This window comes from Haliaeetus albicilla, chromosome 17, assembly GCF_947461875.1.
Source record: "Haliaeetus albicilla chromosome 17, bHalAlb1.1, whole genome shotgun sequence".
In the NCBI taxonomy this organism is placed as follows: Eukaryota; Metazoa; Chordata; class Aves; order Accipitriformes; family Accipitridae; genus Haliaeetus; species Haliaeetus albicilla.
Window position 1 is genome coordinate 24,968,733 of NC_091499.1, and position 27,727 is coordinate 24,996,459.

General features: G+C 36.9%; 1 protein-coding gene across 2 annotated transcripts in view; it reads left to right on the forward strand.

Annotated features, from left to right (window-relative positions):
* REV3L (REV3 like, DNA directed polymerase zeta catalytic subunit) overlaps positions 1–27,727 on the forward strand; it is a 126,174-nt gene that overhangs the window by 88,917 nt on the left and 9,530 nt on the right. For both annotated transcript variants that reach the window (XM_069805055.1, XM_069805056.1), the window contains 10 exons: positions 1,145–1,337; positions 3,739–3,850; positions 13,278–13,393; positions 18,528–18,646; positions 19,287–19,405; positions 20,418–20,559; positions 23,488–23,732; positions 24,743–24,851; positions 25,728–25,934; positions 26,591–26,700. In XM_069805055.1, coding sequence (XP_069661156.1) covers positions 1,145–1,337; positions 3,739–3,850; positions 13,278–13,393; positions 18,528–18,646; positions 19,287–19,405; positions 20,418–20,559; positions 23,488–23,732; positions 24,743–24,851; positions 25,728–25,934; positions 26,591–26,700 — 1,472 coding nt within the window. The remainder of the gene's footprint in view (positions 1–1,144; positions 1,338–3,738; positions 3,851–13,277; positions 13,394–18,527; positions 18,647–19,286; positions 19,406–20,417; positions 20,560–23,487; positions 23,733–24,742; positions 24,852–25,727; positions 25,935–26,590; positions 26,701–27,727) is intronic.

Below are 27,727 nucleotides of genomic sequence, written 5' to 3' on the forward strand. Positions count from 1 at the left end.
TGGTACACGTCTCAAAGGTGTCTCTACATATTACATGTAGATCAGTGGTTGCTCTGGGAAGAGAGATCAAAATTGGTGCTGGAGAAAGGGATGCAATGTGAATGCAGTACTGCTGTGTTTGGTTGCTAACTGGCCAGCCAGCATGTATGTGCTCCCAGACAGTCACCACATCCATGGCTTGGAATTAGCTGTTGACCAATTTACAGATGAGATGGGGAGATAGTCGTTTTATGTGCTGAGTAGATGACGTAGGAGAAGCCACAAGAAACTGATGATTTTGCAGGAAATGGAGATAGAGCTTGATAGTAAAATTTCATTTCAGTAATGGCTGTAGTGATTCAGGATGCAAATCTAGAGGAAATCAGGCTGCCCTCAGGGCAACTTCCATAATCATAGATATCTGTAACTTTTCCCTTGTAATCCCTCCAACTTGCCCATTAGTCCACATTATCAACTGTATTATGCAAGATGACAGCAACAACATAGTGTTGAAACAGTATTAAATACTACAGTATTTATTATAGTCAAAACTGTACAATATATAGGGATTAGCATTTTCTTAATGCAAACCATTCTGCAAAAAGCTGTAGCAACATGATGCGGAACTTCATTAACGCAAGTGAAGGGAAAGTCAGGTACTCTCCATATCTTCCTGTAAGTGACTTAGTTTTCATGCTTGTTTGCACGTCTTGGGTGAAGGAGGGAAAGGAAAATAAAGACCAACAGAGATTCTTTGTTCTCGATCAGTCTGGAAACTTAATTCAGCTCAATATGCAAAGCTGTTTGAAAACATTACAGGAATTTACAATTGTTGAAGTTGAACATTTCTGTTTGTTTGTATTTTCTGCTTTTGGTAGAAGATAGTACTCGGAAGCAAATATTGAATTTTAATAATGGAGTATTAAAAATGTATTAAGTGATTAATCTTTTTTTTTTTTTTTTAGGATAATGCTTTTTGCAAAAAAATGAGATCCAGAGATGCATGTTTAATCACTTCTATTAATTTTCAGGTGTGACCTCTTAGTTACAACATAATATGACCATAGAAATATCTGCAATGCACTAATTTGCACTCATAATTTTCTCTTAAATTTTTTAATAGAGCTCCAAAACGTACTAATTTATTGTATTTATTTGTTGGTAGGTCCAACACCTTACCCTCATCAGTATGGAGTTACATGCTCGAACCAGACGAGATTTGGAACCAGACCCAGAGTTTGATCCGATCTGTGCTTTATTCTATTGCATCTCATCAGACACAACTCTGCCAAATACTGATAAAAAAGAAATCACTGGTGCTATAGTGATTGATAGAGACAGGAGACTCTCAAGCCAAGGTTCCTATTTCTTTTTTCTTAACATATTTTACAAAAACGCTTATTTTGTAGTGATCAAACAGTAGCAAGCAAAATATAATCGAGTATCTATATTATTATTTAGCTCATTTAATTTTGTCTTGTTGACTGTTGGATGAATGGCCATATTAAACATGGAGAGAGTTTTCCTGCTTATATCTTCCAAAGAACTATTGCATGGGCTGTAAACCACAAATAACATAGACACATGCAAAATATCTGTGTTTGCATACTTGTGGACAAGCTCCTGCAGTGTTCTAAAAGTATAAAGAGGAAAACCTGCCTTTAGTTTCCTACTCAAGTTGCTGGATAGCTACAAATAGAAAATGTTAAAAGCAAGACAGTATGTTTTATATTTTACTTAAGGGTTATTTTTGTGGTTTTATCTGATCCTTTTAGGATCTAAACAGGGGCCCTTATTCTATTGTACCTTTTTGGCTTTGTTTAGACCAGTGATACTCAACCTGTGGCTCTAGAGCCGGATGTGGCTCTTCATGGCCCTACAGGCGGCTCTCGCAATGTAGGCGTCTGATCGGCGCTCCACTCTATCAGGCAGCGCGGGGAGCACTGAGCAAATGGACCAGCAGTGTGGGAGTCGCTGAAGTTCCCCCTCCCATAGGGGGAAAGAAAAGGAGCTGCTGGGATCCCCCCACAGGTAAGAGTAGAGATCACCTCCCACCCAGCAGCCGTGGGGCAGAATGGGGAAAAACTCGCCCTTTTGCCCCTTCCACCCCTCCACCCCACTCCTTCCTAGCAGCCAAAAGGGGTTGAAGACAGAACGCTGCTGGGAGAGAGGATTCTGATGTGTCATGTCGTGATGTATCAATATGTGATGATGTTGAGGCAGCATCATCACACATTGAAGTGTCATGATGGAGAAAAAAAATCACACTGTGGATACTTGATTTTTATGGTGCTCTACAACTCCATTTAATAAAGAAGTGGCTCTCCAGCTGTTAAAGGTTGAGTACCACTGGTTTAGGCTAGTAAAAATACAAAAACAAAACAAAATGAACAAAAAAAAGTCCTCTTTCTTTCAGGGTTTCTTTGGCATTGTGAATGTGTATTAAACCACAAAATACTGTCTAAAATTTAAGTGTGGACAAAAACCTACCAAAAATAAATTTAGCTTTAAGGCAACAGCTCCTTCTTTTACCAGTTTATTTTTCAAAGTATTGTAGATATTATATCATGTTAAGCTAAGTTCTTATTATTGTCAGTGAAGTTTATTCTGGTATTATATGCTTGTTACTATCTTTAAAAAAATTATCTCCATTACCTTACTAACTGAGACTTTCCACAGTATAGCCACTATGGCTCCCTAGGTATATGCCACTGATAAATTACCAAGAAAAAGCTCTCTGTAAAGAAGTCCAATAATATTTTGAAAAAACAAAAGTTCTGATCTATTTTTGTTAGTGAAATAAAATGATGTGTTTAAATGTTATTGTGACATTCCTTGCTTTAATTGGTGTGTGCTGTCAATATTTTCTTGGTTAGAACTTTTTGAGTTCCCTGTGGAGTGACTTGACATTGAGACACACCTTTTTTTTCCCTTTTTGTATTATTATTGCTTTGTAAGTTATGGTAATCATTTTAACATTTATTTCTGAAAGCGCACTTTTTTTAATTCTCAAGAATGTGTCAAAGTAGAATGCCTTTTAAAAACTCCAGATTGTTGCCTTAATCAGAGATGCTACTATCTGTTGTATAGAGAAAATAAAAAGACAGAGTGTGTGTTGCATATTATTCATTTAAAGAGGTTTTTTTTATATGGAAGGCAAATGATGAGTTCCTGCATGCATATGAATTTAGCTATTATTCACACATTATCAATGTAGACACTCTTAATGCGCACTAAGTGAGCAGTTGCTCATGTTTTTCCATTTCTATTAGTAACTAAGCAGTGTTTTTTAAGAAGCATACTGAAAAAAGAGCTATACTATGTTATGTAACATTTTCATTCTTCAAAGCATTTTGCACTACTCTAAGCTAGCAATTAAAATTGATATTTTGCATGAAAACACTGTGTGAGCTGTCATATGGTCCTTTAATATTTCTTATTCAAAAATAATTTTCTAATAGCTAGACTCTTGTACATGTAAAATGGTGAAATTTCTCTTGAATCAAATTTATTTATATCTGACAATTTGTGCTAGATTACTACTATGGTAGAATTTTACAAAGTGAAAAGAACAGACTTTTCCAACCAAGAGGAATAAAATAAGTCCATGGAATTAATTATGATAATAATTAGTGTTAAAGATAAAAGGTTGTGTTCCATACTTCTTTTCAGTTGTATGTTTTATTCTAAAGCAATATTGTTGACTGAAGTCATGGAATTCCTTCTAAATTGTAATGATTTTTTTACTTTATTTTCTAGGGAGCAGAGACCAAGCCCCCTTGCTTACAAGATCTGGAGTTACAGGACTAGAAGTCAGTTACGCTACTGATGAAAGAACTCTTTTCCAGGAAGTAGTGAATATTGTAAAAAGGTAGCATATCTGTACGTTCTGCTTTTATTTTTCAGGCTTGGTACAGCAGTTTTAGTTCCTTCAACCCTTGCCAGTCTCTCAAATACTGATTTTTGTTGTTGTTTCCCTCAAAGGCTTATTTCTAGAGTGGACAAGCATGGTGGTCTTTCGAATAAAAATACTTTTTGCTTTTCTTTTTCTCTGACAGCAAGAACATTCAGATCCTCTTAAGCAGCTGAGTTACAGTCTTGAAAATAATCAGCCATATAAGTAATCTTCTTTAATGTACAACCTTTCCTGTTAATCCCAAAATTCATTACACATCTCTGAAACTCTCAGAATAGATATTAACAGTGCTGAGAGCTATAGAAAACGCCTCAGATGGGAAGAATTCTTCTAGGGACTTTGAGGCAAGACAGAAAAAAAACCTACATGGTACTGAAACTGCTATGGACAGATTAAAATAACCAGTAGTTGAAAAATCAGTTTCCTTCATTAGTTTTGTCTTCTCTGAATGGAAATCCCCTGCTCCATCAGACTTGGAAAACTGCTGGTTTTCCCCATCTCCACCAAGTCTGGGAAGTCTGTTTGGTAGCCTTCTCGGCTGGTGAGTGGGTGGAACCACAGACGTCTCTCCAGGTCCTACTGTCAGAGGTGCAAAGCTGTAAAATTGCAAGGAAAAATAAACAGATTTAAACTATGAGTCACCCTGCTGGAATAGAGGCACAAGAGAAAAATGTGTACTAGGCAGAGTACATTTGCAATTCTTTCTCTCTCCAACCAGAAAACCTCTGATGAGAAAGACATTGACCAACCCCATGAAGCCAGAATACAAAAAGAGTTGCTGAATGCAACCAACACAGGGTGGGTCCTGACAGAGCAGCAGATCCCTGTTCAGAGAAGACAAAATTCAGGTAAGGAACATAATTTTATTTTTCTCTTTCTTGGAAATCTAGTGCTCCATCAAACTTAGGAAGATTACTGAGAATGAGAAGCTGCCAATAGATGAAGAAATCTCCACCAGCTGTGTGGAAGTTTAAAAAGTGACAGTACATAAAGAGTATGGGAGAGAGAACTCAGCAGTTAGAATACATATTTATCACTGAAGAACAGAAGAAGTCTACATCCGTACATGTTGAAGGCATTACGGAATGAAAAAAAGCATGCAATTTTTGTAGTACTTCAAGATGGAATGTACCAATCACCAGGTTGCTGACTGAGAAATCTCTTCTTAAGAGATCTTCTCTTTCAACACTGTGCTAGCATGCCTTTTTGATGCAACAACTTTATCTTCAAAGATTGAGTTAGTTAACTTGTGTTCCTAGAAGATAAAAGATTTGATCTATCAGTGGAGAGGCAGACTGCTGTCATCGTCTTAGTCTACTTCCCTCCCCGCTCTATGCAATATCGCCTAAGGAATCAGACTTCTGCTGAACTCTCAACAAATGTGTTTTTAAAACTTGGACTGCATCTGGATGGCTGCTCTTTTCTCCCTTTATTTTCTGTAGCCTAGGCAAAAGAGAATAAGAAATTTTGCTGGAGTAAATGTTCTGTATTTCTTAAGCACAATACAAGTGTCTAGGCCCAGAGTAGCTTTAACTGAAGGAAAAAGTATGGTAAAACTACTTGATTAAAAAGTAGTGGACTGCAAAAATCTTCCTCAATAGGAAATGAACAAGCAAGCAGCTTTAATGAAAACTTTCAGCATCAGGAATTATTTTTTTAAACAATCTTCTGTTGCTGTTTTTAGTGTTATTTTTTCCAGCACAGGCTAGGTACTCTAATTGTTCTGGTAGGTGCACTTAATAGTAAGTCTGATTGGTTAGAGAAAGAAAACAATCAGGACATGTTTAAGAAGCATTACCACTTGGGGTTCATGGAGCAAAACTCAAAATCACCTTAATTTATCAGCAGAGAGCCATATCAGTATCTTATATACTGATGTATGCATCAAGCTAGAGGATAGTAGGTTCTTGTGACCAAATAGCATTCCCAGCGTGTGACTGCAGCTTGCTTTTGGTTCATGTTCTTGGCCTCTTTGGCTGTTGGAGGGAAGGGTGGAAGAGTGAAATTCCAGATTCCTGGTACAATGAACGACAGAATATCTATTCAACTGGTAGATTGAATTGTCAATACTAGGAACAAACTTTATCAACTTGCTGGTGCACTGAACAGAGGGTACCTCAGCTGAGGGAGGAATTGTCTTGTGCAGTCCAATTGAAGAATTCTTGTTCCCATTTCTAGTCATTCTCTTAGTAGTTGGCCTAATTCTTGCTCTTATTTCATATGTGTGAAATTGTGGAACATACTCATTTGTTTCAAGTTCAAGCCTTCTGTTTAGGCCTTTTGTTTCTATTCCATTCTGGTTATTGAAAATAAGAAATGGTTGATTCTGTCACTTCTTGTCAATAGATATAAACTCCAGAAGAGCACAGTAGAGAATTCTTGACCACTGTCCTAGCACACAGATGAGGGAAAGGTGATTTCTGGGAGATGTATCACTTCCTGCAATACTCTTAGTTCATCAGTCTCTTCTATCAGAGATCCGCAAGCATTTTGTATTTGAACAAATGACCCAGAATATCTACGCAAATAGTGTTTATAACGTGCTGGCTGATATTGAGGGACACAGATGCTGAAGCAGAGTAATAAATTAGTGAGGTTTTAATGCTTGCTGGTGTTTTATTCTTGGGCTGCACCACTAGCCTTTTGTCACTGAATAGTGTTTCCCAAATCTAACTTTTTATAGCAGAGCTAAAGTTCCTCTGTTACATGTTCACTGAAGATGAGTATTGCTTCAGAAAGCTCACTGGAATTGATGAGCTGAAGTTGGATTCAGTTTTACCTTCACTGTGAAGTTGTTCAGCGTGTGCTAGATCTGAATGACCACAGTAAGATTAACATGTGTTTCCACCTAGACATCCGTTAATACCAGGTTAAATGTTCTTCTGTGAAATTAGTAGATGTTGTCTCTGATTAACTCAGGGTAGTTGGCAAATGAAAATAAGTCAACTTGAGGTCTGTAGACCAGAAGAAGACCTGGTTGTTTCTCTGGAATTGTGATCTATGATTTTGTCTATGCTGAAAACTAGCAGATTTGTCCAAATATTGAGGGGAATAGGCACCTTTATTTCTGGGAAATTATTACTGAGTGTGATTCAGCTGTGAAATGGGAGTACTTATGAGTGTGAGTACCGAAATCTATGTAGAAACAGCTAAAAGAAAGCACATCGTTGTAAAGGGAATTTGAGAATTCTCTTTAATTCTACAAGGTATTGAAGTACTGACTTGCTTGAGGGTTGAGAGGCAGGAAACAGTTTGAAAGGAAGAGCCATAGAGGTGAAATTGGAGAAGGCAGGGAAGAATAAACAACATGGATTTGCAACAAAGAAAAGCATAATTAAAGTGGTTCTTGGTACCCTGACAACCGTCCTAGAGTTTGAGAGGAAGCTTCACCTACGTAGGTCCAGTTTTCCCTTCTTTGGTAAGCTGTCCTCTGGCTCTAAACAAAAAACTAGGACTTCAGCTCAAAACTGGCATAAAGCAGCTGAGAAACAACCTCCTTCCCATCCTGTGCAGCCAGTGTGGATGATCTGCAAGCACAGAGAGCCAAGTTGTAGGCTCTTTAGAGTTGTCATAGGGGAAATAATTTTTTTATTTTTTTTTTTCCTTGAAACGAAGCCTGTACCTATATTGCTGTCCTAAAGGATTCTGTCACGGTGCCTGAACAGCCTTCTTGAATAGACCTTCTCTTTATCATAAGGTGTCAGCTGCAATGAGTTGGGAGAAAAATTGGAAGATACTGTCAGCTTGAAAAAGTAAAACAGAACTACCTCTCTGTCTGAACCTAAAGGCAGCAAAAAGAATAAACACATTCACATAGTTCCATAAACCAGTCAGTACAAAACACAGGAAAGCTGGCTGTTTAAGGAGGAGGAGGAAGGGAACGCTACAAGAATATTTGTCTTGGAGATTTAAAAAACACGAGAAAACTAGAGATGTCCAAGCCTGATGGAGCAGTGGATTCCCATGAAAGAGAAATTAAACGTCTGGGCCTCTCCTACACTTTTAAGGCAAATTGTGCCACTCTTCTGTAAATGCAGATACCAGATAGCAGAAAAGGGCTGGTCCTGCAGGCATGAGAGGAAGAAAATTTGGGGAATTCATGTGTGAATGCACAGTCCCCATCTCTGTGACACACAGAGGATGTGGAAACAGGACAGGCTTGAAAAAAAGTAGTAGATTCACTGCTACTTGAGACTCAGCAGCCACACACAGCTCTTTGTCCCAATGGAAGTAGTTTCTGATAAAAGTACAAAAACAGAGTATATAAAGTTGCAAGATTTTTCTTAAAGATTTTGGGGATAAAACATTTGTAAATTAAGTAGTTGTTAATACTTAACATTTAAATATTTTGTATAATGTTTTTCTTGTGAAGTATGATGCTAATCAGTTTTTTGTATTGGATACAATGCATTATATTTGTTCTTCTGCAAATGCTCTAGCAACATTTTCTTTTTAAAATCGAGATGTGTTAATCTAACATTCTTTTCCCAGGCTAGTATCATCTTCTGTGGCATTTTCCTGTAGAAATCTCTACTTAATGTCCTGTATCAACTTTATGGATTTCTATTGTCCAAAGCAAACTGGCAAAATGTTTTCAGATATTTCAGTTATGTATTTGAGTCACCGAGTGTTCTGCTGCCATGCACAATTACTGCTTTTGTCTGTATCGTGGGTCTGGCCTAAATTTTTTTCCCCCTTTTTCTCTTAATTTTAGCTGGAAGAAAATTAGCAGTGAGGAAAACCAGACACATAATAGAAGGGAAGGCATAACTGGGGGCTTCAGTGTTCATTCACGAAATTATCAAATTAGAAAGAGGAAAAGATGGCATAACAGCCCATATGACTTAGCTAGAAAGGAAAATAATCGCATTTCTTCTCTCTGCAGCATGTATGAGTTGAATGCTAATGCTGTCGTCTTTAAATCCTGCCAGTATAAATGCTGCTTTTCATCTTTGCAGAGAGACTGGCAACAGCATGCAAAGCAGTATCAGTGCCCATCCTTTTAACAAAAGAGCACTATGTTGGCAGGCACACCTCTTATTCCTGTTGTGTTAGTCCTAGCCAGCAGCTTTCAAATATCAGTATTACAACTTACTAGTTTCTTGCAGGTGTAAAAGCTGGTCTCATTACAATTTCTTTTAATAAAACAGCTTAAACTGATGATGAAGACCAGCTGGATAGTATACTGTAAAAATTGTGAGAAGGGAGGATGAAAAATATAAAACTTGTCCTCTCCTTAGCTCACAGCCTGTCGTCTTTGTCGTACCACATGAAAAGGGGAGAGAGAACGTGAGACAGAGACAGACTTCTGTCTAGCTTACATCAGCTAAACCTTGGGTTTACCTGTTCGTTTTCCCATTTGGGATAACGTCTTCTTTTAGCTCCAGGCGTCTCTTTTTTAACAGCAAAAAGAATACCACAGGGGGCCTCAACAAATGACACACTGATCCATTGGTACAGCTGGTACATGGGATTGGGCTGCAGGAGGGGGCACTTCTGCTGCATAAATTGAGAAGGAGTTGATCAGCAAGGAAATAAACAGCAAGAAACAGCGGAGCCTTATGTTGGGTGCAAGAAATCCGATAGGTCTGTTAAACCTGTTGCATAAGGTATACCTTATGCGTACTGCAGTGCAGGAGTTTGGGGTCCCAAGTGCTGTTCAGTAGAAAGGAGTTATACTTGAATTTAATCTTACTTTGTTTTTTCCTTCAAAGATAATTCAGGGATACACTTAAGCAAAACTTGTTTTGATTATGAAGTTAAGGAAATACCTAAGCATCCATAAATTTGTTAATACTAATTATAGTCCTTTGTGCATATACATTGTGAATGCATACAGATATACATACAAAATAGATGTATGTGTAACTTACTGCAGTATCTGAGGAATTCAATTGCTGGTAGCGTGTTTATTGGTTTTTATGCTTTCAGAAGGATACCACTTGGATCCAAGTTTTAAATATGGGAAACTGAGACTAAGAGACTGTGTTTACAGGGAATTTACAGTAGGGTTTGAATTCATCATTTACTAGCTACTCTACCTTGATTTTCCATGTAGATAGCTTTGTATGAATCATCTGACTGAAACTTAGACTTCTATACTTCATTGTCAGTGTCTAAGTAGCTAGCCTCGTCACCATGTACATTAAACAAAGAATAGGATCTCATTCTGCAAGAGGTGGCTGAAATATAAGGAATAGTTCACCCAAGGAGGCCTTTTGTCTTCAATGACAATAAAGAAACCAGCTTAGAAAACTTGAGATGCCAAAATTAGTTGAAATGAGGCCCTCCCCTTAATGAATGTGCAGTGGCTAGTTGGGAAGGAAAAGCAGAGTAAGTAATGCACTGTAAAGTAATACCCTGTGACTCAGTAATGTGCCATTACAGGCAATCCCTAATAGCCTGTACAAGCAAGACTGAGTTCAAAACTAGCACATTGATTTATTTTTATTTTTTTTAATCTTTTGGGTGGTAAATTTAACAAAATTTTATGTAAATTCACATGTAGGTTGGAAAAATACGTAATACTTAAGTTAGAGACGATGTATTTATGTAAGAAAATGCATATATCTGAAAACATGATAAACTAAAGTGGTTTTATGTCTTGTCCTATAAAATATCTTCCCATCTGAAGGATACTAGAGAAACAATTCTTGCATTTATATGCAGATGGTTTACAGAGGTCATTTTATTAATTAGCTTAAAAGAGAATAGGAAGATTAACTCAAGAATTGACGAAATGTTGTATTCAGTTGCAATACAAATAGGAGTATTTGCAGTTGTAATGTAATAGCCCACTAAAATTTGGTTAAGTAGGAAGTGAGAGAAGTAATGCACTACTTAAGCAAGGAAGAACCCAAAGCAACTGTCCTTCATCACAGGTGGTAGCTGCTAATATAGCTATGGCAACTTGCTGCTTCTAAACAGTATGCTTGTTTCTGTTCAGAACAGGCTTAGAAGAGCAAGCAAATTCCTGGCATAATGAATACTGTTTTATGTACAACATAAGCAGTTCTTCACAAGTTTCTCATTCACGTTTGCATCTATCATGGAACCCATCTGCATAATGTCTTGCCCTGCATAAAATCTACGAGTATTTTCCATTTTGAATTATGTGAAACCAGTTTTCAAATACGAACATAAATGACTACTTCCTTCATTTTAAATAACCAGTAGTGTTTTGCAATATGCTAGGACCAGGATAGTGTTGCTGCAAGAATTAATGTGAAAATATGTTAATTTTTTTAACATTTATTCTATGACTGTATAAACCATTACATAATTCCTTTCTATTTCAAAGCTTAGATGGAGCTATTCATAATTTTGGCACCTCAATTGGCAATCATTGTATGTTGTGCAGGCCAGCAAGTGGTCATAACTCTTTTTGACACTGATTCCACTGCTGGAAGGAACTGCAGGCTAGCTTCATTCATTTGTCCATAAATTGTTCCAAGTAGCTTTGGATTTGTACCACTGGTAGAATAGGCTTCCAAAATAGGTAAATTTACTACTTCCACTCCTGATGATCATTTTCTGTCTCCAAAAACAAAGAATCATTTGTTTGACATTAACAGCAGATAGCAAAATACCCCCTAAATGCAAAATGCTAGATCTTTTACTTTCTCTAGATTGCTAGAAGTCAAAAACTTAACTTCAGAATCTTCTGCTTTAGCCAAAAATGGTATCAAAACCATTCCTTCACAGGTAGAAGTAGGTGGTAAAAGGGATTTTTGCAACTTTTGCTGGCTGGTGCAAAAGCCCAAAGTGTAATAAAGAGATAGCTGTGCTGAGTAAGAATATTCAAACACTTTTCCTTTTATTTTTCACAAAAAGTTAGTGTCTGTGGCAGAAGTGTGGAGAAGCTCTTTTCTGGAGCTATTCTCAGAGTAGTTAGTTATTTCAAAGTGAGTTGTCATCTGCCTTTGGCTGGGACGTACAAGCAAGGAAGACACTTTCACAATAAAGTCTGAAGCTTCATTTGTAATATCTGTGATGCAGCTTTAACTTAGGATTCAGGGAAAGGGTATTCTCCTATATCCAACAGTCAGGAAATGTTGGCATTTTCTGATGTGTTTAAGGGTGCAAAAAGTACAGAGTTCCTGTTCATAAGCCAAGATCTCTGCCTACCGCTCCCATAAACTAAGGTCTACAAGCCTCCATCTTGTTGTGGGGTTGGGCACAGACTGTGGTACAGGACCCTCAGCTTATCGTCCGGTCCTCTACCTCCTGATAGCTGCCCCTTTGTCATTCAGTTGTATTGAATGCTGCCTGCTGGAACTCAAAACCCCCTGACTGAACCGCGTTGAAAGAAGCAGCTGCTCTTCCCCATGAAGCTTCTTTTTTTTTTTTCCTTTTTTTTTCTTTTTTTTTTTTTTGCTATAAAAGTAACATTTCTGATGTTACTTTGGCCAGTCTCCTTCTGCCCAGCCAAAGAAAATAATTCTTTGGCCCTTCAACAAGTCATCAGATCATAACTTCTGGTTTTAATAGTGCTTACTCAAAAGGTAGGTGATACAGACTCCTCCAAGCTAATTCCTACCTGTGCTTTGACTTTGAAGCCACCTTGTTTGTCCTTCTGTCTAGTCAACTCTTTTCTGAGCCTGATTGGAAGATGGACAGTGACTGTGTCAGAAGACAGTTCTGACTTTTCTTTTTGTCATACCTGAGCCAGTCAAATTTTCTACCTGGCATGAGATACAGCATAAAATGAGTTTTTCTTGTGTATCTTATAGAAAGAAGGTTATCTTAAAGGAAGAGGTATGTAAATAGAGCTGGTAGATACAGTTGCTTTTCTGCATGTTTCAGTTTTGACAGCTCTCAACTGCAAATTGTAACTTTTCCGATAAAGAGTCACCATTTAGGACCAGAAGTGTCTTCTCATTATTACAAGTACACTCCAGTGCACATGAAGCATCATTATTTGCAAAACATTCAAGTAGCCTAGTAGCAAATTCTATTCAGTTTCATAAAGGAAAATAGTACAACAAAGTTTGAGGACAGGACTATATTTCATTGCACATCTGTCTTGTGTGGGTAGCTAGGTTTCAGCTTATGCTCGATACAGACTGATTCCATTGATAAAACCTGATTAGACCTAGGTTTTGTTCTTTATTTGTAAAGACTGAAATAATAGAAGTATGTTTAAAAAAAAAAAGCCTTCTAAAAAATTTTTCAGTTGAATGTTATTGAAAATCCTAAAATATTGTCTATTTTAAATATTGTTTCCTAGTCCAGATGCGGCTTTCATAGAAACAAACCCATTGTGGCTGCCTCTTTTTTAAAATCAACATGATTAGCATGTAATCCTGTTCATACTCTGTTCATGGAAAATATTTTCTTAAATAATATGAAGCTCATTCTCCTTTTCCCCCCCCCTCTCTAGATATGACCCAGACATTTTGTTAGGCTATGAAGTCCAGATGCATTCCTGGGGTTATCTCTTACAGAGGGCTGCTGCACTAAATGTTGATTTATGCCAGATGATTTCTCGTGTGCCAGGTAAGTTATTGTATAGGGTTTCAGTTCAGTTCCAATAGAAACAAGTTGAAGTCTATGAATAAATTAAAAAAATAAATGCAGAGTATTTCTTCAGATGGACCTCTTTTTTTGTTGTTGCTGTTGTGTTGTTATAGGTATAATCACACACACACAAAAAAAAATTTGAAATACCAATGAGATTCTGGTTTTCAGTGTTTTCTGAATTTTTAAATTCCTTGTGTATTCCACTTCTGGGTGTGTCCTGTATCCATGAACCTAGACTAATTTTCAGTTGTCGTGTGTGTTAAGTTTTCAGTTCTTGGAGGTGCTTCTGCTACCAAACTTTCTCTGGTTTCTCCTTGGCTTCAGTCATATGTATGTCGTTCAGGGTACCTACCATAATCATCATTTGTGGTTTATCTGACTGGGATACAAGGACATAAAGATGCTCCTGAGCAGCACTCATCTTGGTCAGCACCTCTGTAATAAAATCCTTACTTTCAATAGCCATTCTTGTATGGTGGGCAAGTTTTACTGGTCCAAGTGCTGATGCTTTCCTCCAACGTTCAGAAAAAGACCTGTTTCGTTTTTTTGCTTGAAAACCTGGGGAAAGTTTTCCAGGAGAGTGGTAAGCTTAGTGTCTAAACTTAGGCAATCAATAGAAGCTGTCATTCTGAAGAATGCAGTTAGTGAACAGCTAAATAAATGTGTTGCACCTGAGAAGAGTCAAGATGACTTTGTAAAATTAAAAACTGTCTCAAAAATCTGTTGTAGCTCTTTGCAGTCATCAAGAAGATGTGGATGAGGGAGATAGGATTTTAAAAATCAAAACAATTGAAAAAGCTGCTTTTGTCAGGGCTCTTGCCAAAGATCTGTACAGAAACTAAATAGCCATGAAATAAGAAGTGCTTTCCTGTGATTGTCCTATTAAAAACTTGATCCTGTTACCCTGTAATGGTTGAAAAAGTAAATGAAATATTAGGAATTATGGAGCAAGGAAAATATAGAACAATGAATGTAAATGTCAAAATCTGTAGTGTGCTTGCACCTCAAATACTGTGATTCTAGCCTCTTCATAAGCTTTCCCCCCTCAAAATGGATACAGGAGAACTGGTAAAGATGAGAAGGGTAATCCAAATGTGTCTAATAATTTAGTAAGTTAGGATTCCAGAAGAGACAAAACTGGGTAAGGAAGGTAAAAGCCTATGAAATATTGAGGGATATAAAGGGAAATATGGATTGGCTGTTCATGGTCTTTTCCAGTGCAAGAACCAGAAATTATCAAATGAAGCTAGCAAATGACAACTACAGAATAGGAGTTCATTTTTCACCCCTGGGTTGTTGAACTGTTGAGTTCCTTGCCACAAGGTAGTACAAATGCTTAAAGCGTATGTTACTTTCAGAGGAGATAAATTCTTGGGAAAAAAAATCCATTGGGAACTATTATAGATGTGAAAATAATGTCTGGCCCAGGAAGCTGCGAACGGTTAGAAGCTGGGAGAGTTCTAGAGAGATTATCAATAGCTGCTTCCCCTGTTCTTGAAGCATCTGCTTTTGGGTACTTGATAGAACACGATACTGTGCTCGTTGCGTCTTTGGGCTTACCCAGCATAGCAATACCATCTTTTCTGTTGGCATCCTGTGTGCCTGGCCAGGAGAACATGATGTTTTAGAAGAGCTATGTTCACATACTCCTTCCTTGAGGTTTGAATATTTGTGCACTCTTGATGCCTTCAAAATCTTTTGATGCTTTTGATACCTGTGATCTGTTTAGAAAAGGTCTGAGTTATAGGGACCTCCCAGGGACAAGAAAGCATAAGAACAAATTTGCATCTTCAGTTGAAAGTTGTTGGCAGCTGGACCTTGGTGAATTTTTAAATACTTAATATATGAAAACAGGAACACATGACAGTTTAAATATGAATTGGCCATCAAAGGTCACAAGTTTTCTTCTTCAGCACAAAGGTCTCAATTTTTTTCTTCAGGAATAATTACTGATTGCATGAACCTTGTTATTAAATTCCCCTGATGGCTCAATTTGAGATGATACACTGGTTGCAATAATAATGCCTCTGGGTACAGTCTTCAGAGGTATTGAAGGGTGTTCAGAAAAACTCCTGACCCCTTACACCTCAAGATTTGCAATGTCTTTGGTAAGAGGAATGGCAAGTCTTGCAGTCAAAGGTTTCTTAAACCTCCAAAGATCACAAAAGTTTACTCCTCTACTGTGGAAGTATGGCTGAACAATCTCTTCAGTTTGGGACAGGTAACTAATGTGTCTCTGCTTTTGTTCTCAAAGGCTGAGACACAGCTCTCGTCTTGCAGGACAGCTATGTCTGCACTGTAGTTGATGCAGAATCAACATTTACATCAGCAAAGCTCTCGATAGTACCCATCTTCATGACATAAGCTGTTGTTCAAGTTACTGGAATTGGGATATGCATGAATAGTTCCTCAAAGAAGAAAGGTTACTTCTCTGGGAACTGTATGGTTCTTAATAGTGATGTCCCTATGTATTTCCAGTATTCCTTCCCTACAACTATGATGTCCCACACAACATGGCTTCAGTTCTAGTGAAGGAAACTAGGGTTGTAGTCCTTAACATCTTTGGACATAAAGTTTGAGTGGGCATGCAGGACATAGGCATGATTTCCACAGCACTGATATTCATAATACAGATGTTCTTGTGCCAGGTGATGGATGCACACCCAGAATTGGAATACATAACACTTAAAATGTTTCTAAGAACTAGTGTTTTTGTAAGGTAAGTAATTATTCTTTTTTGACTGAACTGCAGGAGAAAGACAAGGAAATGTTCACACTGATGAGCTCCTCCCAAAAATGTCATGCCATAAGTGTGGGCTTGCATGCATGGCCATAAACGTACAAGTGTTGTGTTCTCTGTTGCTTTGTGGCCTCCTTGTCCATGGTTTTGACCCCATCTATGTTCCTCTTGCTTTTCCAACCCCTATGCTTCATATTTCCCTCCCTTCTTCACATGCTGTATTTTCAGAACAGGAAGTGCTCCTTCAAGCAGTATGCTCCTCTTTCCTCCTATTGAAATAAAGATGGAAGGTACTTTTCCTTCCCTTTCCTGTGATTTCAACTTAACAAAAAGAAAGCTGGACTTCTCTCTGGTTTTGCTTTATTGGCTGAGTCTGGTGCTGCCTCTGCCATTTACAAGTGAACTATTCATAAGTCATTAGGACACACCACAAGAGAAGTGAGTACTGTGCCTGTGCGTAGTGGCATTTTTTTGTGTGTGCACTGTGGCCTCCTGTTTCCTCCTTTGCATCACAGCTCAGTGTTAGGGAGTGGGTAACAGAGGATGAGGAAACTTCTTTTTATTTCGTCTTATGCACTGGAAAGATAGGAAGAATGTCCAGTTCTGCTTCTTAACAACTTTGTTTCCAAAGACGCTCACGTGGTTCTAGTGATATATTCCCCACACCAGTTGTGGAGCACTATGGGGTTTTGTGATGCTCATCACATGCAGAGTCCCTTGTTCATCGGGGCAGTGGGTCTCTTTTGTGACTGCATTATACTTTGTTGCCTGTCTTTACCAGCAAGACATGAAGCAAACTTAAGAAACATAGGGAATCTCCTAAACAAGTCATGAGAGAACGAGAGAAACTAGGATGACACTGCAGAAGGTAGAGCTAACTGATAGTTTCTCCTTCTAATAAAAAACAAAAATTGAGGAGGGGAAAAAAAAAAAAAAAAAAGTAGGTCCCTCACTTTCGCAGGAGATCCAGCATGTGGAAATGTAAAAGAGCAGAAGAAAAAATGTTGCTGCTTGTGGGGCTTTTTTCCACCCAAGTGTGAAAAGAGAAACTGCTATTTTTCCTCCTTAAAAATCTGAAACAATAAGGAGGCTAAAAAATGGTATGCATTTTGATAAAGTGTATGAAAGGTCTGCTAAATTTTGTCAAGGCTCTGTGATTTATTGATAAGGTCAGGAAATGACAAATAGGCTTTCTTAACCATATTTTGACTGATACACACATTTGAAAGATCAACATGTGAAGTTAGTCTGTATTATGTTGTTTCACAGCAGTTCTGCAGAATATCAGGCAATTTTTACTTCTGTCTTCAAGGGTAAATGTGCTTCATGGCTGTCTGGGGAACTAATTGCCAAGTTCTGATCATTATTGCAAAGCATTATGTATCCACACTTCTATACACTCTGTCCAAAACGTTCTGGTTTTTATTAATAGGGTACTGTACAGGGTTATCTGATAAATGAATAGTGGCAGAGTACACAACCAACAGTTGAAAAATGGGTATGGATTTAGAATTGTAGGAAAATTGCCTCAAAGTGCTTTCTCTTCCATTAAACTAATAAGAAGGAACAAGACTGGAGGATCAAATAATACAGTGTGTTTTCATATTGAATTTTAACTTGTGTTGTACATATGTAAACTCAGGAAAGAATACCAAAACTGTAGCCTTAGGTTGACTGGAAAAAAGACAGTTTCAAGAAAAGTGTACCAAAAAGACTGTCTTCTCTTGTATTGTAGTATTTCAAAGCATGAAAAAACCCAAGGATGGCAAAAGAGAGTATCTTTCCTGTACTGTAGTCACCGGTCTTGCAGAAAGATTCAGAGTGCTGCTTCTGCCTCTGCATTTGTTCCTTCCTATTTCCTTCTCTCTCCGTTCGTGCTATCCAGAACTCATGTCTACCTGCTCCCACTGCGGTGGGTTGGCTTTTACTGTATGAAAAGGCGCTGAGTTTTCTCTCCCATTACCTGGTTCCAACTGTGTAAGATCACTACAAGTAAAGCCTTGAGTTATAAACTCTTTAGGGCAGAAATCACTTTTATGTTGTGCACTAGTGCGCATGCAGCTAGCTCTCTAGTAACATTCAGCATTGCTTAACCAATATATTCACTATGGAGAATATATTGCCATGGACACCATTTCAATGAAACCGAAGTAAGAGTTCTCTTCAGAGGGATGTGCAAGAGCAGAAAAACCTGGGGGAGTTTTATTTAGAGATTGTGTGGAAGACTGGTAAATAAATAATCTTGTGCAATCAGTAACAGTCTTTATGAATTCTTACTTTTCTAGAGAGCTCAAATTGGAAGAGGGATAGCTTGATCTGGTCTTGATGTCCTATAACTTGTCTAAATATATTATCTTTCAATGTCTTTAGATGAAAAGAAAGAGAACAGATTTGCAGCTGAGCTGGATGAATATGGATCGGATACAATGAGTGAAATAAATATTGTTGGGCGAATTATCTTAAATATTTGGAGAATGATGAGACATGAGGTAAAGTTTTTAAAAGGTTAATGTATTTGACTTACAGGGGTTTTTTAATTATTGTAGACTTTGTTGAAAATTTCATGTAATTTATGTAACTTTTTGTTCTTTATTTGTACACCTTTTCAAACAGAGCAGTCTGCCACTTTGTGAGAATGGATTTTGCATATCACTAAAATGTAAAATACTGAAGCCCTTATCTTTCAGTAATGTTTCTTAATGATATTTCTTTTCACTTCTTTGTGGGTTTTGAGAACAACTTACCTGTTTTAGCAATTTGTCTAGTATGGTGCTTTTACTAAATTAAATACTTGAACTTATTTTAAGGTGTCAGACTTACTCATTGTTTTGGTGTTTATGAGCTTACATTTAATACTCAAATGGTTCAGTCTTTACAAATCTTGTTCTGGCCAAATTCAGACCTGATCTTTGTGATCTACTTAATTCTGCATATTCTTTTCAATTGATGAGGGATATTCTTTCCTGACTTGTAAATAGTAAGGGACTTCTAAGTATAAATGTTTACCTTTTTAGCAAAGAATACTAATAAAAAGTTAGTAAGTCTAGTTGTTACAGTTTTCAAAAAGTAGACATTTCTTTGACTATGAGAGACATCATGCATGTTAACATATACTCTGTGTTTTTCTAGGTGAATCTAATGAATTACACTTTTGAAAACGTGGGCTTTCATGTTCTTCATCAACGTTTTCCTTTATTTACTTTCCGAGTTTTGTCTGATTGGTTTGATAATAAGGCAGATGTCTACAGGTAATGATCTATTAATCCATTTTGTTTGTTCTTTTTAAGGCCAGATTCTTAATATTGGATAGGTATGAGCTAAAGTCAGCGTAGGAAGAAATAATCAATTTAGCTCAGGTACTAGAACAGTCTATATGTAACAACATGAGCTTATTTACTCTGCTGTTCTGCTGTGTTCTGTTCTGTAGTTATACCCTCAATATTTCATCTTTGTGTGTTTTTCTGTTTACACAAAACCAAAATATTTTCAGTTACAGTTTCGACATATCTGAATAGATGTACTATTTTGATGTTCTGTAACATCTTTCTTTTGTATATACTATTAATCAGAAGGACTTTTAATGAACTGTGAGGTTTCTGTTTTACTTCACAGTGCATGTCAACCAAGCTAGGCTTAAAAATAGTACAAAACAGTGTGCAAGATGTTAAGACAGTAATTATAGCTGCGTAAAAATACCTTTATATGAACGTATCACACTGGGCTTCATTCTTCCTTGGAGTGATCTGGTATTGTGTGATATGAACAATTCATAAAAATGAGTACTGAGCTGAACGTCATTTGTGACATACATATAATTTCTATAAAAGTTCGGTACTTTTCAACTATGTGGAAATTTGGGTTTATGCTGAAATTATAAATATATGTTCAACCGAGATAGGTATTCTTTTAATATAGAAGGATGTTTCCACAAAAGTCCACTTGGTTATAAAAAAACATGTAAACAGATGAAGAAACTCAAGTTTCTGTTTCAGTAATCCTTTAGGGCAGTAAGGACAACAAGATATATTATGTCATTGAGAGATTCCTTAACAGTAGTTTGCTGTAACACATTCTGTGTATATCTTTCGAATCCGTAAGTGTATGTTTATGTGCACCACATTTTTGAAAGAGCCGTATGAAAATACCCTAGGGGAAATTTTATTTGCTAGTTTGTAACAAGTTATCATAAAAAATACATTTTTCTTAGTAGAAAGAGCAGCACTTTCCTGATTGTTTATAATGAGGCGTTCACTTTCACAGGTGGAAAATGGTTGATCATTATGTTAGCCGGGTCCGTGGGAATCTCCAGTTGTTAGACAAACTGGATTTGATTGACAGAACAAGTGAAATGGCACGACTTTTTGGCATTCAGTTCTTACATGTATTAACAAGAGGCTCCCAGGTAAGATCTAGTTTTCCTTACGCTTCACAAAAGCAAAATAGTCTTTAGAAAATGTTTTAGTTCTTCAGTATCTTTTCAGTCAGTATATGTATTTTTGTAACATCACAAAAGACTGTTTTGCATAACATGAAATTGAAACGTAAAGAAAGGCAATTCAAAAGCAGTAATAATGGATTGAATGGTTAGTCTCGGAGATTAAAAATGGCTGTTAAAAATAGAGTGCCCAGTAATTGTGCCAGTGAGTCTCTTCTACAGACTTTGGGAGCACTAAGTTTTCCCTTTGAGCTGGTATTTTTCACACTTAGATGAGTGAAAATGAATGTTTTTTAAAACATTAAGAAATATAATTGAGCATGTTTTAGAAAGACGAGATTATTTTCTTGCAGGATAGACAAAGCTGCATTGAATGTATTCTAAGTCACATTTCCTGTGAAGCAGACCTTTAGGTGAGATTTGATGATAAGACAAGAAGGGTTCTGGCTTTATTAAGTACATGTGTCATGCAAGTTGTGTGTAGTTCTGTTATTTTGGTACTAGCATCAGAGGGAAAGGGAGCAGGACAGAGTGAGATTTATGCTACTCTTTCTTTGAGACCCCAGCAGTCTGCAGTTGTACCAAAGGCTTTCCTTGCCCAGGTTCTGAGTAGGCTAACCAGACTGTTTTCGTGGCTTCACCTGAGGCCTGAACAGCACCTGAAACGAGAGACAACTACTCCCGCTCACGTCTGCTCTTCTGTTGTCGTCTTCTTTCCTACCATAATTCTTTCCTACCATCTTTCTGCTTTCTGTTTTAATAGACATGTAGCTGAGCTGACCAGGATTGATTATTTTGCCAACTCCTGTGGACAAAAAGACAACTTAAAAAATAATGTCCTAAACAGACCAGCATTGTCTTAAGCCAGAAATGGGAGTGTCTGAAGCTGCAGTTCCTTAAGGATTCAACCCAATTTAAAAATGTTGCCACCTTTTTTCCTTTGGCTGCAGTTGCCCGTGTAATCTCTTGACCCAGTGCAGGTTCTTGTCAGTTTTGCTGGTATTGGCCCTATATTTGGGGGGGCAAGCGGGGGGAGGGGGGAGGCAGGGAGCAGGGACAGCACTGTCAGCAGAACCGTGGTGGCATTCAATAGGTATTTGCCAGCTTAGCTCCCTGATCTGGTTTACCATGTTATCAGAGAAGTACCGCTGTTGGAGCAAGGGAAGAGAAATGCACAGTTAGGGACAGGGAGGGTGGAACTGGCTTACTGCCAGCATAGATATGCTTAAACTGTCTTGATTGCAGCCCACAAAGACTGTTCTGCCTGTCATTTTCTCAAATGGCTGTGAGTGGGAGTGAGCAGCAGAAACATGCTGCACTTTCTATCCTGACTGTTCTTTTCTCTTTCCTTCTGTGCACGTATATTTTGTTTCCATTGAAACTTTCTAGATCACAAAAATGGCAGTTGCAACAATTCCCAGTCACCTCACATAATTATTTTTTTTACTCAGAAGAATCACCACTACCTTTTATGAAGATATTTCTTTTCTCCTCAGCTGAAAAAGATGTTAAAATGGAATAGTACTAAGAACAGATTTCAGATATTTTAAGTTATTTTTTCTTTTATTTTATTAAGCTATCTTGAATATACCCTAGTAGACTAAACAAATCTAACAGGAGATGGTCATAGGCATACAGATTATTAGTCAGATGCTTGAAGAACTTGCTAAAAACTAGGAGAAAAAGAAGAAAGAAAAAAAAAAAAGAAAGAAAAACAACCCAAAAAAACTAGCTCTTGCCAGATCCAGTCCCTGACCACCTCATCACACATCTGAGCACTGGACACAAATTAGTGTGCAGTTAGTGCAAGGCAGCAGCAGCTTTTGCAGCAGCATAGCTACACTTTCAAACCTCAACCTGTTCGTAAGATGCCAGGGTCTTGTTAAAGCTGTTGGTTGTGTAAGTTCATTTATAACATCACAGTTAAAGAAATTATACCTAACCCATTCAGTACAATGACTGAATATGTAGTGTGTCAAGCAGAGGGCTTTTGAATATTGATTTAGTTGCTGACAAAGCACAGGATCTTAGGATTATATAGGATTGTTCTTTGATATTTTTGGATTTTCAGTCCTTTGCCACCCATGTATGTAATTTTCACCTATTCTGTTTTTAACTGTGAATGGACACAGTGAATACCTGGCTGTAAGTGCTGTTTTTTTCTCATCTTGCTACCTCCACAGATGACATTTTGTGGTGTCTTGAACAAGCTGAAAGTTCTTAAACTTCTTGTTATTTTATGCTTCCTGTACAACTTGTGGCATCATCAGGGAGAAAGCATGATGCCCAGTGCAAAGCAGCAGACTTTTGAAATGGGCCGGCTTAGATTCTTCCCTTGGTTCTCTTGCTGCCAAGTACATTCTAGTTACTTCTCATGGTCAAAAGCTCGGAGGCACAATTATCAACTTACACAACTTGCATGTCATTTCTCTGTTTTCCCAAATGTTGAAATAAAATTGCTGTGCAGATCCTTACAGAAAATGTTCGTCAACTGCGTATTACACTTTTTCTTCAATGTTTGCAAATCTAATAAAAATACAGCTTAGCAAATGCTTGTTCACTGGCTGTAGCATGGCCATCCATATATATTGTTGCAGCCTGTTGGATGTTTATTTTTTTAACCTGAGCTGGATGTTGTTTTTTTCCATAGATAAAAATTAGAAGTACTTGATTTTCAATGACTAGGGCTAAACGATGGGGAAACACATGGAAAAGTTCCACTATATGTGATAGAAAATATACATTAAAAGTAAGAGTATGGCTATTTATTTTGGAAAGCTAGTTGTCTGTACTTTAAATTCAGGAAATGTAAGTGTGTATTTACACAGTTTTAATACACCCATGTTTATTCTTCATTTTTTAAATTATAATTATTATATCCAAACTGTTTTGCAGTATCGTGTGGAGTCTATGATGCTGCGTGTTGCAAAGCCAATGAATTATATTGCTGTGACACCCAGTGTCCAGCAGCGAGCTCAAATGAAAGCCCTGCAATGTGTTCCCTTAATAATGGAGCCAGAATCCCGCTTCTACAGCAATGCTGTTCTTGTATTAGATTTCCAGTCATTGTATCCTTCCATTGTGATAGCATACAACTACTGTTTTTCAACCTGCCTGGGACATGTTGAAAACCTAGGAAAGTAAGTTGTTATTCTTTTCTCTCAAACTTTGATTCCATAGAGACTTTAGCATATTTTCTAAGCTACTGAGAACCCTTGGTTGTCATTGGAAACAATGGGCGTGTATGAATAGCACCATTTTCTGTTACACAATAGAGATGATAAAGATCTACCCTATGTGCATGTGTGTATACACAGACAAACACATATAAATATACACATCAATATGTATTTTTAAATTAAATGCAGAATTAGACTCTGTTCTGTTTAAAAAAGGATTAACTCTGTATGTGCATGTGTGTACACCTGTTCCATTATTATGGTGATGCTGGTTTTCAATATTGCTTCAGAATAAGTTAAAATGTTAGATAAATCCACTACCTATTTTCAAAACTGGACTAGTATTATTCTGCTGTATGTTGATAAATTGTTGTTGTTCTCTTTTAACAGTTGTAGTTCACTCTGGTCTTAACTATTCAAAACGAAAAGATACAATGAGTTATTCTGTGTAGCATCTCTTACTGAGCTTAACAGTAATTCTGTTAATTGGAAAAAAATCTCATTGCTCATTATAATTACCTCTATAAAATAGTATTTGGAAGAATGGGAAGATGCATGCGATGATTGCTAGGTGTCACTATCAGGTTTTCAAGTTTTTGATTTGAAATTCTGATTTGTAAGAAAAATATATGCAATGTGTTACTTGGTAAGCATTCATGGTTTCCATAGGGGATTACAGTATGAGTATGTGCCTCTACTAACTCAGCATTTGGAAATAATGCATTAATGCAGAACAGAATTGATAAATTACACATTTATTGGAATTTAGCCATTTATTACTACTTTCTTCCTAGAGCCTTTTGCATGTAGCTAAGAAATTTTAAATTGTAATATGTTTGTTTATACCTGAGATTATAATTGTGATTCTATCCTTGCTGGCATTATCAGCATTTTAATGTAAGTTGATGCTTTTGTTTGATCAGGCTGTAAATGAATGAATTGTCTTCATATTTATTTTTTCTCTTTATCAGATATGATGCATTCAAATTTGGCTGTACATCTCTCAGAGTACCTCCTGACTTACTTTACCAGATCAGGCATGATATCACAGTGTCACCCAGTGGAGTAGCTTTTGTCAAGGTAATGATGTTAGTGCTCTGTGACAGGCATTTTCACTTCCTGTTGGCTGACTAGCTTAAGATCAAATTGATACTGTAGTTTATATTTTGCTGCATTAAGAGCAGACAGAAGGGGGAGGTTCAGTCACTCATTTCCCAGTGTTTTTTGGTATTTGTCAGAGTGCTGAACTTCTGGCAGTTCAGGAAATAAAATGTCATCTTTATGCTTTCATTTATACTGAAGGCTTATTTCATCTATAATTAAACTGTATTTTACTTGTGCAGTTTGGGGATCAAACAGTAATTATCTGTGTGTAACACTTCATTCTTCTCCTGCCTGTATAGCAGAATGCTTTCCTAGAACAGGAGTCATGGTTCGGGACATGAAACTCCCTGACTTGCTTTCTATTGTTCTCATTTTATGTTATGTGTACTGCTGGCTGATTTGTAATGAATTAATAAATATGGCCTGGAGCTCTTAAAAATAATTAGCCAATCACCAGCGTACATATAGTTAATGTAAAACAAAAACTTTAAGTAAAGAATATTTGCAGCATTTTTAAAAGATAATATTCCTTTAGCATTTAACATTTTGAAAATTAACAGTTAAATATTGAAGTCCCGTTTTAGTTAATAAGGTTATCTAAACATTGCATTAGCAGGGCTGATGAAAACAAAGAACAAAAAGCTATTTACCCTGCCCTTAAGAGCTTTGTCTGTATTCTAGGTTGCTTGTAATATTTGTGGGAAGAGCCAAACCGTTGGTGCCTAGGGCATCTTGCTAATTAATTTGTCTCCTTAACAGTGATTATCTAACAGTTCTGGGTTTTGCTTTTACTCCTAACTATTTAGGCTGGGCTTCTTAACGTAATTTTTTTCTTTGTTCCCTTTATGGCAGCCTTCAGTAAGAAAGGGTGTGCTGCCAAGAATGCTAGAAGAAATCTTGAAGACTAGGATAATGGTGAAACAGTCAATGAAGGCCTATAAGCATGACAAGGCTATAACTCGAATGCTTGAAGCTCGTCAGCTGGGTCTTAAATTTATAGCTAATTTTACCTTTGGTTATACTGCTGCTAATTTTTCTGGAAGAATGCCGTGTACTGAGGTAAGGGTTGCAGATAAAAATGCAGAAAAACTGTGGAAAAGACACATTAATAAAGTATAGTCAGATAACAGAGTATTATTATATGAAATATATTTAATCTAAATACCTTCATAAAAGCTGTTTTATTTGTAGTACTGAAAATCAGCAACTTGAGATTTGTGATCCTTTAAAAAAAAAAAAAAGCCTTATTTTTCTTCTTCCTTTAAAAGAGCAATTGATGTTGGCATTTCTATAGAACTCTCTCCAAAGGTAGATTGAATTACAATTCTAATAGTGGAAATAAAATAAAACATTGTAACTGTTTTATAGTTTTCATAAAAGGAGGAATCGGCAGAATCCAAAAACCAGAGAAAATGATCCTAAGCGATCTTGTCTTGCTTCTTACACTTTTAATATGCCTAAATAAGTTTAAACCAAATTTTACTTTATTTTAATTCTTAATAATTTTTCATTGCTCTTCCTTTAATTCTTGCTATTTTGGGGTAATGTAAGCAACCTTTTTATTTATTATATGCATTTAAACCATTAAATAAAATACATTGTCTCAATAAGTAATTTTCATTAACAGATCAAGCGAGGTTAGACTATGTTTACCAAGAGCTAGTATTGGGTTTAGCAGTAGAATAAAGATTTTCAATATATCTTTAACTTTGCAGGTTGGCGATAGCATTGTCCACAAAGCCAGAGAAACGTTGGAGCGTGCTATAAAACTGGTGAATGATACAAAAAAATGGGGTGCTCACGTTGTGTATGGTGATACTGACAGGTAATTAATGGTCTGCTTCTTATGATATTTTAAAGTCATAGTGGTTCTTCCTAGATACAGTTTTTCTTCTGTCTCAACAAGGGGAGGTTATGATACTGAAAGAGTACGTGGACCCTCTTTGGGGTGCTCCTTACTGTCTTGCATAAAATGTAAAGTAAATAATATTTATTTTCTTGGAGTTTCTTTTTGGACTTTTAGAAAGCACTCTGAGGGTTTTCTTTCTTTTGAAAATAATGTGAAACAGAAAGAGGGGGAAAAAATAATATTTTTTGAGGTGTGAATCAATGTAAGTCCTGCTTATCAAATGAGTATTTTTGTGCCTCTTTCTGATGTCATTTTTATTTTGGAAAACAGAGTATTTATAATATAGTAGGCATTGCATGTTAATACTTAGAGGAAAACACTATTTTAAGCTTCAAAAGTGGATACAATTCAGAAGCAGTCACCAGAGCATACCAAGATATGATTAGGCTGCCTGAAGTACATCATATAAATATCTCCCCTTTCTCAGTCAATCTTTCATCTGAATAATAGCCATGCTCTAGGCATATAAATCTCTGGTGCTAGACTTGGATAATTTTTCAGCCATGGGAAACAAAGCTTGTGGCTATCCTTCCTTAATAACTTGTGAATCCAATGACTATTTCAGCCAGATTTGATGAAAGACTTGAAATTTCAAAGATACTAAATTCATAGTAGCTTCACCAAAAAAAAAAAAAAAATTTGTTGGAGAAAGAAAGTAAAATCCTGTTGCTGCCCGTAACAGAAAAAAAGGGTGTACCCAGAGCTCTTTACATTTCTCTCACAGGAACTCAAGTTTTGCAGTGCCTGGGAGCAGTCCTGTTCCCTGACTCACCAGAAAGTCACAGCGTTCATCGTGCCTTTGGCACTCCTGATCTCACACTGAACACTGAAGTTTTGCAGGTTTTTGGCTTTTCTAGCGAAGGAAGGGAACAGAATTAATAGCAACATCCCTGCCTTGCCACCAGGAAACTATAGCTTATAAATTTCAGGAACTATGTTGAAC